Source organism: Nothobranchius furzeri, chromosome 5 (genome assembly GCF_043380555.1).
Source record: "Nothobranchius furzeri strain GRZ-AD chromosome 5, NfurGRZ-RIMD1, whole genome shotgun sequence".
Classification (NCBI taxonomy): domain Eukaryota; kingdom Metazoa; phylum Chordata; class Actinopteri; order Cyprinodontiformes; family Nothobranchiidae; genus Nothobranchius; species Nothobranchius furzeri.
Genome location: NC_091745.1, coordinates 611,354 through 633,313, shown reverse-complemented (window position 1 = coordinate 633,313; position 21,960 = coordinate 611,354). Strand labels below are relative to the sequence as shown.

General features: G+C 39.7%; 1 protein-coding gene across 1 annotated transcript in view; it reads right to left on the bottom strand.

Moving 5' to 3' along the window:
* Nucleotides 1-21,960, bottom strand: part of LOC107378273 (dual specificity mitogen-activated protein kinase kinase 6) — a 45,481-nt gene that overhangs the window by 6,540 nt on the left and 16,981 nt on the right. Inside the window, exons 3-9 of the mRNA XM_015948381.3 lie at nucleotides 18,841-18,889; nucleotides 18,650-18,763; nucleotides 17,014-17,133; nucleotides 16,821-16,937; nucleotides 6,034-6,085; nucleotides 5,814-5,941; nucleotides 5,574-5,651 (exon numbers count right to left, since the gene is read on the bottom strand). Of these exons, the coding sequence (XP_015803867.1) occupies nucleotides 5,574-5,651; nucleotides 5,814-5,941; nucleotides 6,034-6,085; nucleotides 16,821-16,937; nucleotides 17,014-17,133; nucleotides 18,650-18,763; nucleotides 18,841-18,889 (658 nt within the window). The remainder of the gene's footprint in view (nucleotides 1-5,573; nucleotides 5,652-5,813; nucleotides 5,942-6,033; nucleotides 6,086-16,820; nucleotides 16,938-17,013; nucleotides 17,134-18,649; nucleotides 18,764-18,840; nucleotides 18,890-21,960) is intronic.

Sequence of the window (21,960 nt, the reverse complement as noted above, 5' to 3'; positions counted from 1 at the left end):
ACTAAACGTATTGTGAGGGTTTGCCGGGAATGCCTGAAAGTCTCCTATCAGGAGCAGCTTCAATTCCCACCTACGACAGAATTTTGAACACATCTCGAGGGAGGTGGGGGACATCAAATCCGGGTGTTCTGTGCTTCTATTCTTGAGGCGGCTGACCGTAGCTGAGGCCACATGGTTGTCGGTGCCTGTCGTGGTGGCAACCCCCAAACCTACTGTTGGACACCAGCAGTTAGGGATGCTGTCAAGCAGAAGAAAGAGCCCTATCGGGTCTTTTTGGCCTGTGGGACTCTAGAGGCAGGTAATTCTGGTCCACCATCCGGCGTCTCAGGAGGGGAAAGCAGTGCACTACCAATACTGTTTACAGCGGTGACGGTGTGCTGCTGACCTCTTCTCAGGAAGTTGTGGATCGGTGGGTGGAAAACTTCAAAGATTTCCTCAATCCCATTGGCACATTTTCCTGTGAGAAAAAAAAAGAGTCTGGGGACTTTGGGTTGGACTCTCCAATCTCTGGGGCTGAGGTCACTGAGGTGGTCAAAAATCTCCTCAGTGGCAAGGCTGGATGAGATTCGCCCAGAGTTCCTTAAGGCTCTGAATGTTGTGGGGCTGTGTTGGGTGATGCGGCTCTGCAATATCGTGTGGACGTCGGGGGCAGTTCCACTGGATTAGCAGACTGGGGTGGTGGTCCCCTTATTGAAAAAGGGGGACCGCAGAGTGTGTTCCAACTACACAGGGATCACACTTTTGACCCTCCCTGGTAAGGTCTATTCAGGGGTTCTGGAGAGGAGAGTCCGTCGGATTGTTGAACTTTAGAATCTGTAGGAACAGTGTAGTTTTCGCCCTGGTTGTGTAACACTAGACTAGCTCCTGTGACACCCTACGGTGCACACTGAAGAGGAATGGCATGCATGAGTATCGCCCATGAAAGTAGCCTCTCCTAAAGCCCATGCTCAAAAAAACATGCCTAGAACTTGCTAGGGCCCATGCTGAAAGAGATGAAGACAACTGTGACTCTACACTCTGGTGTGATGAGATAAAGATCACCGTTTTTGGATCTAATGGAGGCACAGAACATGCTCGCCACGTAATCTGAAGGTTGCACGTTCAAGTTCCACCCAGTCAGTCTCTGTCATCATTTCCTTGGAGAAGACACAACCCACCTTGCCTGCTGGTGGTGTTTGGAGAGACTGGTGGCGCCTGTGTACGGCAGACTCACCTGCCAGTGTTATGCAACTGTACTGAGCAAAGTGTGTTCATGTGCCGGAGCAGGCAGACGGAGCCTTCAGCAGGCAGGGTGATTTTCTCTTCATGACACCTGTAGCTCCAGTGCGCAGCTCCGGTGCTGGAGAGGTAAAAGCCCTGATGTTTTGCAGTCTGTTGGCGATTTCTCTTCGTTTATTAGCGTAACTTTCTCTGTCAGCTGGCTCCACGTTTTTGTTTGACTTCGCTGTGATCTGTGTAACGTCCACAAAGGGTCAATTCTGACCTACATATTGACCTACATAGTGACCAGCCATCTACAGAAATAATTCCATTTACTAGGTGGATTTTATATTCTATCTTCTGCAACCCAGAAGATACTGCAGTGCTTGTTGACATTCCATGAAGACAAGATTGTCAGCCTACGTCTCCAAACAAAGCTTTCCTCTTATCTCAGACTGATGATTCCACTCTGAATAAAAAGTGAACTTAAGTAAAATAATCATTAAATAATCATATGGTTGAATGAACCAGATGTTATATGAATAATAATAATAATGTTTGAATAATCTGTGCCTAATTCAGTGAAGTTGAAATGAATATTGTTATTACAATGTACCATTTATATATTGTGATCAGTACTGTTTGATTTAACAAGTTAATCATTATCGACACTCATACACAATGTTCATTAGATGCAAATTACAGTCAAATCACATAAAGTTTAAAGACTCTTTATGCACAGAATTAGAACATCTTGTATCTGGAAGGTGAGGTTTCTGAGGGATGTTTGGTAAAGCTACAACATGTCAAATTCTGATTCGCCAGAGTCATAACACGGTGGATTAATACAACTAGGATGACTTCCCGAGTTATTCAGTTTCCAGTTGACACCTCAATTCGGCCGAATCGGGAAAGAAGCCTTTTTTAAAACAACATCCTTTGACCTTATGTCAAAACCTCGCCACGAAGCTGCAAGTGATCACAGACAGCTCTTTCCAGAGCAACTACAACTCTCAGACATCCATCTTGGACACCTAATCTGCAGACCCCAGGTTGCATCTCATGGCCGGGAAAGCTGAACTCAGGGGAAGCTACTACTCTCTAAGGATCGTGGTCTCGACGTCCAGTGACCTCACCACTCTGACCGCAAACCTCCGAACCGCCGGGAGCAACCCATACAAGGGTATCGTGGACCTGCATACTGGTGTCTGATGCTGTTTAATGAATAATCAACTCTCTAGTTTATAGCAGACCAAAATTCCTTTGCACCCAGAATTCACAATCTCTTTCAGATACAAAGGTTCTAATAAACAGCACCACACATACACTCCATCACATATCATTATTCATAGCTTGTCATGTATTATAATTAGTTTAGAAAATAAAGTTCATTTTTAACTATATACTTGACTCTGCCTGAATTAATACGAAGTGTGTTTCTGGTCCCTGAATAAGCAAAAAATCCTAAATTCTTCTGAATAAACATTCAAAGATCAATCAGGTTGATATTTCATATTTATATGGAATCATCACATCTTATTGTTCATAATTAAATATGCAGTAGTTGCACTATAAAGCCTGACACTACATCTGTGACTGTTAGAGGTAAACGGGATTATTGGAGACTTGAGATTTGCTTTGTTGATACCTGATGGGAAAAGCCGACAGCAAAAGTAGCTTTTTTGAAGGCAGCAAATCATGGAGCTCTGTCACTTCCAGCATGTTGAATGCTCAGTATGCATACAGACACAAACATTTCAACTTGCTCTTGCAACTCGTGGAAAGATATGTTCCAACAGACTGTTGCTGTGGCTGAATCTGTCCTCATCGTTTAACTTAAAACAGCTCTTAATCCTGAATTTAAAGTGACCAGTGGGTAAATTAATTAGGCATCACTCACATGTACATCTGTAGACACACACACACACACACACACACACACACTATAGAAATATTTTTGAGTTTTTTTTTATATTTTTTGTGATATAATTAAACATTTATTGCAAAAGTGAGAACTCGTTCAAATTCATAATGATGGTGGTATGAAAAAACAATATTTGAAAAAAATAATTGATGCACAGGTACCAATGTCCCAGAGGGTGATGGCTACTAGTTGGAAGGATCTCCTTAAACTGTGTGCTACAACAGACCAAAGAAGAATTTTATTTAACACTGCTGTGAACCTCACTGAGTTATGTAGAGAACGTAACCATTATGTTCTACAATTTTTTCAGCAAGGTGGGCAGCACTGGTCCTCAAGGGTTGCTATCTAGCTGGATACCACCTTTATGCAGATGACATCCAACTGTACATCTCCTTTAAGCCCCATGAGATGTCTAAGCTGCAGCTGTTACACACCTGCTTAGACTCTATCAAAACCTGGATGGTGGGAGCTTTCTTCAGCTGAATGAAGATAAGACTGAGATCCTCATCTGTGCCCCAGACAAGCTGGTTCCCAAAGTCAGAGACTCTCTTGGTCAGCTTGCTTCTCACACAAACCTTCTGTCAGGAATCTTGGCGTGACCTTTGACCCAGCTCTCACCCTGGATTCTCATGTCAGTTCTCTTGTTGGCTCTTCCTTCTTCCATCTCAGGAACGTTGCTAAGCTGAGTCCCATTCTGTCCCGCTCTGAACTTGAGACTGTTCTCCACACCTTCATCTCCTCACGCTTAGACTACTGCAACTCTCTTTTCACGTGTCTGAGCAGAACCTCCCTGAACCGTCTACAGGTGGTTCAGAAGGCCTGTGCTCGGCTTCTGACCAAGTCCTCCAAACACACCCACATCACCCCACTTCTCCTCCAGCTTCACTGGCTGCCAGTCAACTTCAGGGTTCATTTCAAGATCCTGGTTCTGGTCTATAGGGCCTTACATGGACAAGCACCATCATACATTGGTGATCTTCTTAGTCCCTACACCCCCAGCAGGTCCCTGAGGTCCAGCGATCAAAGCCTACTGGTTGTGCAGCACCAGGCTAAAGGTCAAAGGTGACAGATCATCTGCTGCTGTGGCCCCCAGACTCTGGACCTCTCTCCCCCTGAGCCTGAGATCAGTGGACTCAGTGGTCTCCTTTAAAAAGCAGCTGAAGACTCACTTGTTCAAGCTGGCTTTTGTATGACCTTCTTCACCTCTCTCTCTTTATTCTGCTCTCCCCACCTATTCCACCTTCCTCAGGATCCACTGATTTCCCTCTTTCCTGTTCACTCTCTCTCTTTCTTAACATTTTTTCTTTTAAATCGCAATTGCTTATTCTTGCTCATTTTAAATATATTTTTAAACATTTTCGAAATGCTTTTTTATATTTTTACAATTTTTTTATTTTTTTGTTTTTGTGAAGCGCCTCGTGATTTTTATCTTGAGAGGCGCTATAGAAATGATATTTTCTTCTTCTTCATTTAAAGGTTCAGGAACCCTTTGCAGGTGTTTTCTATTTGCAAATATGAATTTTAGTTTAGTGGAGTTTTGTTTCATATCACATAGTGACATTTGAATAATTAAAAAGCATTGTTATTTTTTTTTTTTCCAGAAATTAAGAGCTTGAATTTACAAAAACAATATCCATGTCTAACATTTGATTCTCTGCCTCAATACTTTTAATTAAAAAAAAATAGTTTCGTGGCAAATTTTCATGAACAATTAAATGTGATTAATCAAGATTAATTAATTACAAAGCCTCTACTTAATTACATAACAATTTTAAATCCAGTCCCATATATACACACACACACACACACACACACACAGACACACACACACACACACACACACACATACACACACACAACCAACGATTTATACAGGAAAATGATGAAGATTAACAAGGCTATCTAAATACATCTACAGTTAAACTATGATAAATAGAAATTAGTATATTTAATTAACATACAGATCATTACCACTGGAAATGCTAATGACATTTAATTTCTACAAAAATACAAAGATAGCATTTTTTCTATTCTATTCAAAGATAGAAAATTACATACTGCCACAGAAAAGCAGCAGTATGAGGCTGACTCGCAGCAACTACCTGGAGTCACGTTGCTCAGGGTCAGCCTCATACAGTTGCAGGCTGCAGCCATCTACAAATAAATAGGATGGTGGAGATTGTTCTTCCATTTGTGGAGTTTATTAATTCTTAGTTTAACATGAACATGATCAACGTGTTTTTCCGGCCACCACATGATCGTGAACATGCTACCTGCTAATATTAGCATTAGCCCACTTGTCATGGATTCACGCTGGATCCCAAACTTTGAATCATTTCTGACCCTTACAATGGTTTTTGCCTTTGCTGGTTTCTCTATTTTCCTCCATGGTATATATTACTACATTGTGTAGGTAGAAGATCAAAGAAACAAAGATAAGTGTGCTCACCATAGTGATACCAAGACTCCAGATGTCTGACTTCACACTATAACCTTTCTGGTTAAGGTCCGGGTTGATCCGCTCAGGCTGAAAGATAAAGAATCAGCAACACAACATATGTTGTTTAAATCAATAATAATAAAAATAAATAAAAAAAAAAGTTAAAAAGTCTACATTTGACCATAATTCTGAATCCTTCTTGATTAAAGTAAATCTAAACTAGCTGGGTCCAGGACTCCCCCTACTCACAGCCATGTAGGGCTTACAGCCAGCATCCATCGTTTTGGCCACAGAATCCACCAGGTGGCCACTGATGCCAAAATCACACATTTTGACTTGCCCCTCTGTGTTGATCAGGACGTTGGAGGGCTTTACATCTAGAGGTGAACATTACCAGGAAATGTCAGTGAAATTGGAACAATTCAACATTACCAGTAGCAACCGGCCATTCAGTGACCTACTTGTTTACCTCTGTGTATCACTGCCAGGTTATGATGCAGATGCTCTAATGCCTTGACAATCTGAGGAGCAGATTCAAACGAAATTGGGTTAAATGTTGAGATAACAAGTTTTAATGAATGACGGAATTAATGAATATCTTTATTTCGGACTAACATTAAACATTCATATACACATTTTGTATATAAAAAATCAGTAATTCATCATTTGAGATCAAGCTGAGATTAGAATCTTTACATGAATACAGAACAAGAAATTTTAAACGGCATTAAATTAGTCTCTGAGAACAAAGTAAAGAACCTTGGTGTTATCTTTGACTGGGACATGTCATTCAAATCACACATTAAACAGGCTTGTAGGATTTCCTTTTTCAACCTTCGGAATATTGCTAAGATTAGAAGCATCCTTTCCAGGAGTGATGCTGAAAAACTAGTTCATGCATTTATTACATCAAGACTGGATTACTGTAATTCATTACTACCAGGAAGTCCACAGAATGTAGTTAAAAGACTTCAGCTTGTCCAAAATGCTGTAACTAGAGTTCTGATGAGAATTAAAAGAGAGATCATATCTCTCCTGTCTTAGTTTCCCTACATTGGCTGCCTGTTAAATTTAAAATAGATTATAAGATCCTTCTTCTCACATATAAAGCTCTTAATAATTAAGCTCCATCATACATCAGTGACCTGATTGTTCCATATGTTCCTAACCGAGCACTTCGCTCTCAGACTGCAGGTCTACTGGTGGTTCCCTGAATATCTAAAAATAGGATGGCAGGCAGATCTTTTAGTTATCAGGCTCCTCTCCTGTGGAACCAACTCCCAACTTTAGTACATGAGGCAGACACCTTGTCTACTTTTAAGACTAGGCTTAAAACATTTTTATTTGATATGGCCTGTGGTTAAAATATTGGGAAAAGTATTTGTATCAAGGTTGGATAAATTCATCGAAAAAAATAATATTTTAAACAATGAACAATATGGGTTTAGAACTAAACATTCCAAAGCAATGGAATAATGGAATTAACGGATAAAATATCAACAGCAATTGACAATAAAAATTACTTTGTTAGTGTTTTCATTGATTTGAAAAAAGCTTTTGACGTCATTGATCATTCAAGGTTACTTCGAAAATTAAGTCAGTATGGAATAAGAGGTGTGGCTCATCAATGGGTTAAAACTTATTTAGAAAAAAGGAAACAGTTTGTTCAGATAAAGGACCATAAATCAAAACTATGTGAAATTATTGTGGAGTGCCACAAGGGTCGGTCCTCGGACCAAAACTGTTCATTTTGTTTATTAACGACTTGGTAAATGTATCTAAGACACTCGGTACCATTCTATTTGCAGATGATACAACACTGTTTTACTCAGGATTAAATATTGAGGAGGTGGCTTAAGTGATAAATGATGAACTGACTAAAATTAAAAACTGGTTTGATATAAATAGACACTGAATCTTAATAAAACAAATGTTATACTGTTTAATGATAAAAAGAAAAGTGATGTGTCATTGGAAATAGATGGGATTGAAATTCAAAGAGTAAAAGAAACTAAATTTCTTGGAGTTCTTATTGATGAAGACTTGACATGGAAATCCCATATTAGTTACATAAAAGGTAAAATTGCCAAATCCTTAGGAGTATTACATAGAGTCAAGTTTTTACTGACTAATTCTGGTTTGTTGGCATTGTACAATTCACTGATTGGTCCATACTTGACTTATTGTGTAGAAATCTGGGGAGCAACATACAAAAACTATACACAACCCTTATTTATTTTACAGAAAAGAGCTCTAAGAATCATCAATTATAGTGGCTGTAGAGATCTATCGAACCCATTGTTTATTAAATATAAATTACTGAAATTTCATGATTTAAAAGACTGGAAAATCTAGCAAAGCATGTATAAAGCCAATTTAGGTACTCTGCCAACAAACATTCAGGGGATATTTGAAAAGAGAACTAGTAATTACATGCTGAAAGAAACTGATGTGTTTACAAAACCCAGATTTAGAACTAAAATTAAGGAATGGAAAGAACAACCAAAGCAAAGAACCAGAAACCCAGAAAGACAAGAACCAAAACCAGTGATAACCCTACCATACATCAAAGGCATAACAGAAAATAGGAGCAACAATGAAAAAACACAACATAAATACACCAACAAAATCATACAAAACAGTTAGAAACAGACTAGTACATCCAAAAGACAAGATACCAGCTGGACTAAATGTGGAGTCGTTTCCGAAATCCCATGCAAACTCTGCAATAAAACATACATAGGAGAAACCGGACGCCAACTCAACACACGAACAATAGAACATAGAGAGGAGTGCGAGAAAGAGGCAAGTCGAAAACACAAAAGAACAGCAAAAGAAGAAGCAGAAAGCACAATAAAGACGTCAGCCATAACAGATCACTGCACAAGAGAAAACCATATAATGGACTGGGACAACACAAGGATCATAAACACCGAACAACAAAAATAAAAAGATGGATAAAAGAAGCAATCGAGGTAAGGAGACGTGGATGTGGGACCATGAACAGGGACGATGGAGTTTACACGTTGGACCGTGCATGGGACTGCATCATTGGAGGGGGAGAGCGGGCAGCAGAGGGCGACAACGTTCCCTGCCGCCCGCGGATAAACGAGGGAAGTGACGCCACCATCGGCGTCAGCCTGATGTTTGCAGCCACAAACGAAAAGTTGCAAGTAAATAAACCTTTTCTGTGTTTTAAAAAGAACTGAAGGATGGAATAAGAAATGTTGCAGAATAGCAGAAACGGCCCTCCAGACAGCAAGCGTGCTGGACACAGGTTGCTATAGTAACAACCAGACTTGAGCATAACTTGTGATAAAGTTAATGTTCAGAGTAGAATAACAGGAAACGTATGTCTGAAGTAGATGTAAATGAGAAGCAGAAAACAGATACACATAATGCTACTAAAATGTTCCAGTACAGGTTAGGGGAAGTGACCTTATTTGGTGAAAACTGAACTGTTGACCTTCTGTTGCGGAGCAGAAAAGATGATAAACTGTTTAAGTGTGTAAACTCACAGAAGGAACACCCTTCAGCCTATTCGTTCAGAAATTTATTTCTGTCTTACTTTCTTGCTTGAGGGTGTCACTGATGGCCTTTTGGACAGCAGTCAGGTCGGCAGTCTTACCCATGATTGCGGTTTTGACTAATGAACCAGGCTGGGAGTTTTTAAAAGCCTCAGGAATCTTTTGCAGGTGTTTAGAGTAAATTAATTGATTCAGATGATTAGGTTAATAGCTCGTTTAGAGAGCCTTTTCATGATATGCTAATTTTTTGAGATAGGAATTTTGGGTTTTCATGAGCTGTACGCCAAAATCATCAATATTAGAAACAATAAAAGGCTTGAACTACTTCAGTTGTGTGTAATGAATCTAATATATATGAAAGTATCAAAATCAAATAGTGACGTTGACAGTACAAATACATATAATAATGCACACTCTTTATTTCTATCACCAACAAATGAAAATGAAATGATCAAAATAGTCAATAATTGTAAAAATAAAAAGTCTACTGATTGCGATGATCTTGACATGACTATAATAAAACAGGTAATACTTAATATGGCAACACTTTTAACCCATATCTGCAATGTATCTTTTATAAGCAGAGAGTTTCCCAAACTGATGAAAACAGCAAAAGTCACTCCAGTCTATAAAAGTGGAGAAAAACATCAGATCACTAACTATCGGCCGATCTCTATTCTTCCTCAGTTATCAAAGGTACTGGAAAAACTGTATGTGGAAAACATGAACGGTTTCATTGAAAAATACAACTTAATAATAGTCAATATGAATATAGATTTAGACAAAATAGATCAACTGCTCTTGCACTGATAGATCTCATAGAAGAGGTAACCGAAAAATTGGATCGTAAAATGTATTCTATTGGCATATTTATAGACCTCCAAAAGGCCTTTGATATAGTAGACCATTAAATACTTTTAAATAAATTGCAACAAAATGGGATTAGGGGGATTGCATATAACTTGGTGAAATCTTACTTAACCGACAGACAGCAATACGTACAGATAAATGATCACAGGTCAAGACTCAGAAATACAAATTGTGGAGTCCCTCAAGGTTCAGTCTTAGGACCAATACTGTTTCTTCTATATATAAATGATATATGCAGGGTATTATCAAAACTCAAAATAATCTTATTTGCTGATGAAACTACAATATTATGTTCAGGTAAAGATCTACAATTACTTGTGACAGAGATGACAGCAGAATTAGAAAAACTTAGACTGGTTTAACAAAAACAAATTATCTTTAAATATATCAAAAACAAAAATGATGCTGTTTGGTAAACAAACTCAAGACACTGACATCAGAATCAAAATGGACAACAATGAAATGGAAAAGGTAAATGAGTATCGATTTCTGGGAGTGATTCTTACTCAAAATATCAGCTGGAGATCTCATATACATAGCATACAAAAGAAATTGGCAAAGAACATTGCAATTATGAGAAAATGTAAATTCCTTCTGGACCACAAAGCTCTACTAATCTTGTATTACGCATTTATTCTCCCCTATCTTAGCTACTGCGCAGAGGTCTGGGGTAATACCTATAGCAGCCATTTGGAGGCAGTATTTAGACTTAAAAAAAGCTATTAGGATTGTACATAATGTTGGTTTCACAGACCATACTAATACACTTTTCATGAAGTCTAAAATCTTAAAACTTGAAGATCTAGTTAACCTAAAGTCAGTGCTAATTTTGTACAAAGCAAGACCGAATCAATTACCAATCGATATTCAACAGCTGTTTTTTGATAGAGAGGGTGGATACGATTTGCGGGGATCAAATAATTTCAAGGTGGTATGCGCCCGCACATCAAAACTCACTGCATATCCAGAAGAGGTGTTAAGCTTTGGAATGGTTTAGTTGACAACTTACAGAGTGCTACTAGTTTACTACTATTTAAAAGACACTATAAGGTGACTGTTATTGAGAAATATGTTGAGAATATGTGATGGAAAAGCTTCTTGGTTTTGTTCTGACTATGTGTTGTTCTATAAAAAACTGTACAAAATATAAAATTGAATAACAAAATATGCATGAAAGGTTTATTAACAAAACATTTACTGTCAAAAAGTCTAATATTGTAAATAGTATAATATTGTAATGTGGGGTAGGTGCACATAAGCTTCTTTGCTTCAGCCTACTCCATTTGAGCATTGTTGTTGTAATGTTGTGAAATCTGAAAGAATACAACAAATGTAACTGCTCAATGAATGTGCTGAATTAAAAAAATTTAATAAAAAGTCTAATGTTTATCAGTACATTACAGACAATAATGAACTTCATCACAATATGCACATTTTTTGAGAAGGACCTGCATTTATCCATTAACCCTGATCAACCTAATCAGTTACGTAGATTACGGGCTAGTCTTGAAGACATAAAAAATTGGATGACTCTAAACTTTCTGCCTTTAAATCAAGACAAGACTGAAGTTCTCATCTTTGGACCTGAAAATCAGAAAAGGAAATTGCATAGTCAATCACCTGACCTGAACGGCATTAAATTAGTCTCCGAGAACAAAGTAAGGAACCTTGGTGTTATTTTCGACAAGGACATGCCATTCAAATCCCACATTAAACAGGTTTGTGGGACTTCCTTTTTCCACCTTCGGAATATTGCTAAGATTAGAAGCATCCTTTCCAGGAGTGATGCTGAAAACAAGTTCATGCATTTATTACATCAAGACTGGATTACTGTAATTCATTACTCTCAGGAAGTCCACAGAATGTAGTTAAAAAGAGAGATCATATGTATCCTGTTTTAGCTTCCCTGCATAGGTTGCCTGTTAAATTTAGAACAGATTTTAACCCTCTCAGGCTCAAAATAAGTTTTGATAAAAGGACGAACAACTAAGACCTTCAGGGGTACTTCGGAGTTAAAAAATGCTCATGAAGTACGTATATGGAGTAACCACGTAGGTAGGTTTTAACTTCTGCAAATCTGCAACGCCTACCTCCAGAGGCTTAAGATCCTCCTCCTCACATATAAAACTCTTAATAATCAAGCTCCATCATACATCAGTGATCTGATTGTTCCATATGTTCCTAACCGAGCACTTTGCTCTCAGACTGCAGGTTTACTGGTGGTTCCCAGAATATCTAAAAATAAGATGGTAGGCAGATCTTTTAGCTATCAGGCTCCTCTCTAGTGGAACCAACTCCCAACTTTAGTCAGTGAGGCAGACACTTTGTCTACTTTTAGGACTAGGCTTAAAATATTTTTATTTGATAGGGCTTATGGTTAAAATCTGATGTTAGCCCAGATCTGGACAAGTGGGGGAGTAGAGGGAGGTGGAGTGTACAGTCGGTAAAGACGGCTCTCCCTTGCCCTGCCTCCAACATGCCTTCATCTAAAAGACTAGGTTATCCAGAGTTATCTCTGTAGTTATGCTGCTATAGGCTTAGACCGCTGGATGACACACTGACCACTTTCCACACTCGACTACTTTCTTCTACAATCTGCTCTTTAACTGTATTATTTCTTGCTATTTCAGCTGTTAACTTTATTTTTTCTCTTAAGTGTTTTTCTCTCCAGAAGAAGCAACAACAATGTTCTGCTGAGCTGTGGTGGCCTCATGGAGGGGGCCATCGTCTTGAACACTGCTGCTAACCACTTAAACATTCTCCCTCTCCTGATAATAACTTTTTACTTTCTTTGACAATGAATGTGCTACCACTAGTTTACCCGTTTAATTATAGATTCACTAGGATAAATACAATAAAGTTTATCTCACCAAATAGAATATTTACTAAGAAATCACAATGTAACCATAGAAACACTTCTTGGTGTATATGTTATGTGTGTGTGTGTGTCTGCTCTGTCTTCTCCATCTCCAGTGAGTCATGGAGGATGGCTGCTTATACTGAGCCAGGATCCTCTGGAGGTTTCTTCCTGTTAAAAGGGAGTTTTCCTCTCCACTGTCGCTACATGCTTGCTTAGTATGAAGATTGCTGTAAAGACTCTGACACTATTTAGTGACTTGATGCAATCTGCTGGGTTCCTTATATAGGAAACTTTTTACTGATTTGGCTTAATGAAATGGCCTGTATTGGAATGTTTATTATGTGAAGTGCCTTGAGACGACTCTTGTCGTGATTTGGGGCTATATAAATAAACTGGCTTGGATTTCTTTCGACTTGATTTTAATGGAGCGACAATATTCATACCAGCCAGGCAGGATGAATCAAGCGCAAAAAGTGATCCCTCAACTACAGTAAATGCATCAGTAGAATCATATGGAGCTGAATTCAGAGTAAGAACAGCTGCAAAATCTGCAGCAGTAATAATAATAATGAACTTTATCACAATATGCTAATTATTTGAGAAGGACCTATATAACTGAGTATCGTCAGCATAACAGTGGAAGTTCATCCCATGCTATCTAATGGTTTTACCAATTGGAAGCATATATATATATATATATACATATACATATATATACACACACATACAGTTGTGGTCAGAAGTTTACATACACTTGTAAAAAATATAATATAATGGCTCTACTGAGTGTCCCGTTATTTCTAAAACTCTGATTTTTCTCTGATAGAGTGATTGGAACAGATACTTCTTTGTCACAAAAAACATTCATGAAGTTCGGTTCTTTAATGTCTTTATTATGGGTTAACAGAGAAAAGTGATCACATTTGCTGGGTCACAAATATACATACAGCAACATGATCTAGCAATTTTGGTGACTTAGAAACGTGTCAGTGAACTGAGCTTCATAGCATGGCCTCTTAACTTCTTGTGAGTGATTATGAGTGACTACAGCTGGTGACTTCTCTTAGGCCAGGTAAATAGGGCTCATTGGATACAAACGCCCAGAAACGCTACAATGGGAAAGTCAAAGCAGCTCAGCATGGATCTGAAAAAGCGAATTATTGACTTGAACAAGTCAGGAAAGTCACTTGGGGCCATTTCAAAGCAGCTGCAGGTCCCAAGAGCAACAGTGCAAACAATTGTTTGTAAGTATAAGGTGCATGGCACTGTTTCATCACTGCCAAGATCAGGACGAAAACGCAAGCTATCACCTGCTGCTGAGAGAAAATTGGTCAGGAGGGTAAAGAGTGAACCAAGAATCACCAAAAAGCAGATCTGCCAAGAATTAGAAGCTGCTGGAACACAGGTGTCATTGTCCACAGTCAAACGTGTTTTGCATCTCCATGGACTGAGAGGCTGCCGTGCAAGAAGGAAGCCCTTGCTCCAAAAGCGGCACCTTAAGGCTCGACTGAAGTTTGCTGCTGATCACATGGACAAAGATAAGACCTTCTGGAGGAAAGTTCTGTGGTCAGACGAAACGAAAATCGAGCTTTTTGGCCACAATGCCCAGCAATATGTTTGGAGGAGAAAAGGTGAGGCATTTAACCCCAAGAACACCATGCCTACAGTCAAGCATGGTGGTGGGAATATTATGCTGTGGGGCTGTTTTGCTGCCAGTGGAACTGGTGCTTTACAGAGAGTAAATGGGATAATGAAGAAGGAGGATTATCTTCACATTCTTCAACATAACCTAAAATCATCAGCACGAAGGTTGGGTCTTGGGCGCAGTTGGGTGTTCCAACAGGACAATGACCCCAAACACATCAAAAGTGGTAAAGGAATGGCTAAATCAGGCTAGAATAAGGGTTTTAGAATGGCCTTCCCAAAGTCCTGACTTAAACCCCATTGAAAACATGTGGACAGTGCTGAAGAAACAAGTCCATGTCAGAAAGCCATCAAATTTAACTGAACTTCACCAATTCTGTCAAGAGGAGTGGTCAAAGATTCAACCAGAAGCTTGCCAGAAACTTGTGGATGACTACCAAAAGCGTCTAATTGAAGTGAAAATGGCTAAGGGACATGTAACCAAATATTAGCACTGCTGTATGTATATTTGTGACCCAGCAAATGTGATCACTTTTCTCTGTTAACCCATAATAAAGACATTAAAGAACCAAACTTCATGAATGTTTTTTGTGACAAAGAAGTATCTGTTCCAATCACTCTATCAGAGAAAAATCAGAGTTTTAGAAATAACGGGACACTCAGTAGAGCCATTATATTATATTTTTTACAAGTGTATGTAAACCTCTGACCACAACTTTATATACATATATATACACACACACATATATATGTTTATGTTTTATGTTTCTGTGCTTAGCAGACGCTTTTACCCAAAGCGACTTACATTTTTTTTTTAACCTATAGGGCATGTTGTGATCTGTGGGGGAAATCGGCGTACCCGGATATCGTGCAATGACAAAGGTTCCACGTTTTAGAAATTCCATTTGAAATTAAGGAGCAAATTGCAAGTTAGAGACTCCCATGAACCAATATTTAGAGAAACATAATAGAAACTTGTTTAAATGTTTGTTTTTTCAACATACATACATTATTTGGGCTTTTAGGGTCATTTTTTGAGAAAATTGATTTTTTTTTTTTTTTTTTTGCTAAACCTAGTGACGTCAGCTGAGGGAGTCGCATTAGCTTAATCCGGGGAAAAATATGGATTCTAATGCTGGCTCTGACACAGAGGAAACTTGATAATTATACCTATGATGGACCAAAACCATAAAGTTATGGGTTTGCTGCACGTCCCACAGAGCAGAGACAAACCAAAGGGAGAAACGATCAGAAAAAGCAGAGAGATTGTGCTGCAATGTGAGGAAAAGCAACGGGGGAGCAGCAGGTGTCTTGTGAGTTAACGATGTTAGCTTAAACTCGTGTGCTAACATCACAATATTGTACAGATTGCTATCATGTACCAGACAATTAAAATAGTATTAGTCAGTTAATATAATATTATTACTTGACAATAATAAATCAATGAGTGTCTGTCAGCAGTCTCGTACTCGTTAATATCCATTCACGTAATGTAGTTTAGTGCTTAGAGAGAGGGAGAGAGATGCCTTTGATCTGGTTCTAGAGGTCATGTGGAATTCTGTGAGCTGGATTGACCCAGACACCAGTGAGCCAGTCGAGCTGGTAATTTTAAAAGCTGCACATAATCCTCTCCTGAAGGTCCACGGCAGTTCTGCTCAGGTTCCAACCCAGAAACCAGCTTGACTGACCCGCTGAGCTGAGACAGAGACACCTGTCATCCGGTTCTAGAGCTCATGTGCGCTGGATCCGACCCACAAACCAGCTTGACTGGCTCACTGGAATTGCTACAAGTTGCGCATCCTCTCCAACAACTCAGAGAAATGACACCGCTGTTCGAGACAGAACTGACGCTATCCTCCCTTGACCATACCGACCCTAATGTGTAAGTGGCAGTAAATTGGTTGGTTGAACTCCCACAAAACCACATTGTTCCTCCTGGATCCAAGGTTTGACTATCTGATGGACCTTCCTGTTCGGAACTGAACAGACCGTACCAGGGAGGCTCAGGAGAGTGATCCCCCTGTACTTGGAACACACCCTGCGGCCCCCTTTTTAAATAGGGGGGCCCCCCACCCCAGTCTGCCAATCCAGTGCAACTGCCCCTGAGGTACACCTAATACTGCAGAGCACCTCCATGGCTCTGACAATGTCACCATGACAACAAAATGTTAACTCTGCAAAGTCTTACAACATTTTGTTGTAAAGTCTTGAAAAGTCTTACAACAACATGGTAGAGTCTGCTGTGCGCAAATTTGTATTTATGTCAAATATTATGTGGGTATAATCAAAAATAGATCTAAGCTCTACAAGCTAAATGTAAAATGACTTGATAATCCTATGAGAAACACAACTTACTGCTACTGTGATTTTGCCCAAGATGTCCTCAGGAATGGTTTTGCCCTTCTCAATGACCTTCTTATAGAACTTATCCAGAGACGTGTCCATCAATTCCATACAGATCCAAACATCACCCTGAAACATTATTAACATAAATACTTCTACTGGAAAATGGCTGTGGCAGAAATGGGATTTATAAACTGGTTTTTACCTCTCTGAAGAGGGCACCATAAAAAGTCACGGTGTAGAAGCAGTCCACTGTCCTCATGGAGATGTCCAAGTCCATCAGAAGCCTCTTCTGTTCTAGAGTGTTGACTGTAGCACGAATTCGCTGCAGACATAAGCATGAAACACTGCATTAGAGTGACAATGTGTAGTTTTTACCATTAATCTCTAGAAATATCAATCGAAATGTTGTTGTAAATGAATTAAAAGATACCCAGTTGTTGAAAAATATTAGCGGTTTCATAACATATAACCATAAAAATCTGTTCTAAACTACATGGGAGCAGGTCAAAGAGTCTCTCAATGCCAAGGAACCTCGCCTTGATGTCTTGGTCCCACCCCGGTTGCCTAGGAGATACATCATCAGAAGCTGCCAAGACGTGTTCCAATGCTCATGTTCTACCAAGGCGCGTGTTCTGTTTTAAAACACAGAAACGGTTTCGTTACCTGTTTTTTCGCTACGTTTCGCCTGCGGCTGCAGACTTCCTCCAGTCGACAACGTCCTCTGCTGCCCGCAGACAAACGCTTCCTTCTCCGTTTGTCTGCGGGCAGCAGAGGACGTTGTTGACTTGAGGAAGTCTGCAGCAGAGGACGTTGTCAACTTGAGGAAGTCTGCAGCCGCAGGCGAAACGTAGCGAAACAACAGGTAACAAAACCGTTTCTGTGTTTTAAAAAAGAACGATAGCATGGAATTAGAAACAAGACACAGCAAGAACACACCTAAGATGTGTGTTCTCTGTTTGTTAGCCGTTTAGCTAGCTGAACAAGGATACACAGGAGTTGTCTTGTAGCCTAGCCTTAGGCAAAAATTAGCCAGAATAGACAGCGGTATTTTCAAAAGGATAGCGGATAAGAAGCCGGCAGCTACTTCAAGTTTAAAAGTAAGTCAACTAATTTAAAATGTTTTTTTCTTTTTTAGATCCAAAGAAGTTATCCACGGTTGGTTAGTTGCTTAGTAGTTGCAGCTTCGGTGGCTAGCGGGTAGTAACTCACTTATATATTTAATTTGAGGAAACATATACATTATTTAAAAAGTAAAAGGCTAGTTATATATTTATATTGAAACTCATACGTGTAGAACAAAGTTATCTCCTGTGTCACGTGACGTTATGTGACCGCCGTAGAAGCTGTGGTCACCTGATGCAAGTCTGTTCCATTTAACCGTTTTCTTTGACCAAGGAAGGACCGTGTCCTTGTAAGCAAGCTGCCTGGCCTCTCAAGACATTCTCTCGCAAGGTCAGGCACCTTGACACTGAGAAACACCCTAAGTCTCTGGGTGACGCCATATTGCCATGTTTCCTTCTATGGAAGCCCAAGCGGACAAAATACATTTACTGATTTGTAACAAATGGTTACAAAATTTCAGCATTAATAAACGTTCTTTTACACATTTACCTCTTCACTCATTGCAAGTGATGAAAGGGAATCTGATGTTCTTGTTACTTTGCTGGAGGTTGCACTCCCAGCAATATTTGACCCTAATGGCCATCGTTGGTAAGGTCTTACTTGAACAAAAAAATAATGCTTGCTTGCAATAATTTAGGTATGTACTGCCCCCTATCGCAAGGGAAAATACACACCGTCACTTTAATATAAACCAGAAGAGAAGCATGCTTGTCTACCTTCACAGCCATGATGACACCACTGGGCACATGTCTCATCTTTTCCACCACACCATAAGCTCCCCTCCCAAGCTCCTCAATCTGTTCCAAGTCATCTGCCTCCACTACTACATTCTGGACACAAGAAGCAGAAAATGAAACAACGGTTTATCCAGCGCAAACATTAATCTTTTAAAGGAACAAAACTTTACCTGATCTCCGATTTTGACACGCGCTTTTGTGTCGAGATCTCGAGGGGGCCTAGAGACAGACAGCATTAAATAGGAAAAAAATTAGGTAATTAAAGAAGTCAGAGAGAACGTTGCAATCATCTATGATGAACTCATAAATAACCATAAAACTGTCTTGTATAAAAGGAAGGTAAACATCACAGACAGAGTCGGAGCCTTTAGACCACTAAGTCTAGTCTTTCTGCTCATTTGAGCCAAAAATCATTTTGGTGTCCTCCAAGAAAGATTAAATCTTTCAATCAGAATCTTTGCAGATGATACACACTCATTTGATTTTCCCAGACTGGAGAGCAGCCCGTTACTAATCATAGATAAGGTTTTTGCTTAACAGCAATAATATACAGTGCTCAGCATAAATGAGTAAACCTCACTATATTTGTTAGGAAACATTTAGTTTCCTTTCAGAATAAAATTTTATATGAGATACCATACTACAAAATACTCCCACAAATGTGCGCCATTGATTGCAAGCTTGATTAGTTAATTTGCTCACACACAAAAACGTGATTTTCCTAACAAATCCAATCAAGCACCTGGTGGAAAAATGAGTACACCCCAATTGTAGTCTTAGGAGAAAAGCCACACTTAAAACTACAAAATTAGAATTAACAGGCATTCAATTACAGGTGAGTCTAACGATTCATTTAAGATGTGTCCAGCAGACAGGTGACTATAAAAGGGCATTACTTAAAGGCCCAGTGTGTAATATTTTTACCTGTCCTGTTTCCAGTTCACAAACTTGTCCCTTTTCACTAATATTTCTCACCAACATCAATTCTGAATAATCCTCTCAACTTGAAATTATACATTTCTTAATATATAAACTGTGGTGGACGCTCCATGGTCATCCACCATCTTAAAATACAGTAGCTGTTTAGGGACATACGAGCTCCACGTTACCCATTTGGACTATGACTGTAATCTGAAAGAACAAGCAGAAGGAAGCAGTGCGCCCTGGGAGCATTAAGTCTGCTAATTCAACTACCTCAAATAAAAGATGGTTAAACTGAGTGAGATTACATCCTTTTATATAACTTTCAAAAATGATAAATAAGCTTGCTGCAAAAGAGTGAACAAGAATGTATTTACTGTATCTTTTTTATTGTTTTTAGGAGGAAATACAGATAAAAAATCACAAGCATAACATTATTACATTACATTATTTTCTCATAAAAGTTTATCACAAATGGTGTGAAAATAGCCAGAAGTGCGATCTCCCAACATGGGGGACAGAATATTTCAGGGGAACACAATATCTCACATCTGATGTCACCCTTCCTCCGTGTGTGAATTGTGACCGCTTCAAGATCCAACAGAACTAGCTTGCTTCCTTCAGAACTGGTAGATTGATAAACAGTCATAATTATAAATGCTTTTTAAAGAGGTTGAGTAGCTTGTTTTAAGCTTTGTGTGGGTTAGGCTAGACAGGTTGGAAATTGATTATACAGTCAAACTCATGAGTGAGCCACCGTAGCTGCAATACTTTCTCTGAACTGCATGGCGCTGAAGAGTCGCATTTTTTCCTCGTGATTTCAATGGATTTCACACATGGGGCCTTTAACAAAGAAAAGCCCTACCCATTTCATGCTGTCAGCACATGGAAGAGAAGTGTCACAAAATTTGAGAAAGGGTGAGGGCTACAAGAAAATCAGCAAAGCTTCCCAAATCAGTCAAAATACTGTAGCAAAAGGATCCAAGATTTTAAGAAAGATGTAAATCCAGCCATCTTACAAAGACATCCGTCCATGGAAGTTAACATCTTGACAGGAGTGTCTTCTGAAGAGAAGGGTTGAAGAAAATATCCATGCAAGTTCATTGCAGTTAGCTAACGCAGTAGAAAGCCACACTGGAGTGACCCTTTTCTGTGACATCATACGGCACACACTGCAGAGGAATGGCATGCATGGGTATTGTCCAAGAAGAAAACCTCTCCTAAAGCCCATGCACAAAAAAGCATACCTTGGACTTGCTAGAGCCCATGCTGAAAGAGATGAAGACTTCGGCACACTACAAAAGGTTCAAAATGCTGCTGCCAGATTGTTAACCAACACCAACAGACGCACATATCTCTCCCATTCTTGCAGACACACTGGCTCCCGGTCAAATTTAGATTAAATTCAAAATCCTGCTGTTTGTCTACAAGGCTTTTAACTGCCCTTCACCCTCTTACCTGGCCGACCTGCTGCACCTCTACACACCCACTCGTGCCCTTCGTTCAGCTCCTGCTAATTGTTCCAAAGGTTCGCTATAAATCTCGGGGTGCGCATGTCTTCTCACACGCTGCCCCCAAACTCTGGAACTCTCTGCCCCTCTATGTGCATCAGGCACCTTCCCTTTGTATGTTTAATCCTCCCACTGTCCTAATGGTGTGACCCCCAGGGTTTTCTTTACATAGGCGTAGCCGTGGCGGCCCGCCACGGCTGAAATCCCACCGCCACGCCTACAAGATCCCAAGTTTTTATTTTATTTTATTTTTTGCGCTGTTTCCGAAGAAGCAGAGGGAACTACTATGTTGTCGCTTGTGATCACAGCCGGCAGCAGCAAGGAGGAGCAGGCAGGGCAAGGTGCAGTTACAGCATAAGTTACTGAGTTTAAAAGGTAGCAGTGGATATAATGCTTTTACGTTTACATGTTTCAGCAGCATTAAGATAAATGAGTGTTGACGATCTTGACAGAGTTTCCTCCAGTGCTTATTAGGCCAGGTTTCCCTCCCCCACCAGGCTAAGCATCACTTATTCATGTAAAATTTATTTAATTTTTCGTGTCTGACTTTAACCGCATCTAATACTGTATTACGGCGTGAGCGCAACAGCGACAACTTAAGATCGATGTGTGAGCAGCCTGAGAGGTCGGTACGCTGCTCTATTGACGTGTTAGCGTGCGGCGCTAACAACTTAGCGACATGGTGTTTTACTATCAGTACTTCATTCCAAACTGTTCGTCCATAGCCAAGCCACTGTTGTCTCTGACTGGTGGGCAGAAGAGGAAGGGCAGAGCCAAAACAACAACCAGTGCTGGATCTTACAGGAAGTTGAAACCATCTGATTGGACTGAAGAGTGTGATAGAGCCTTGTTGATTTT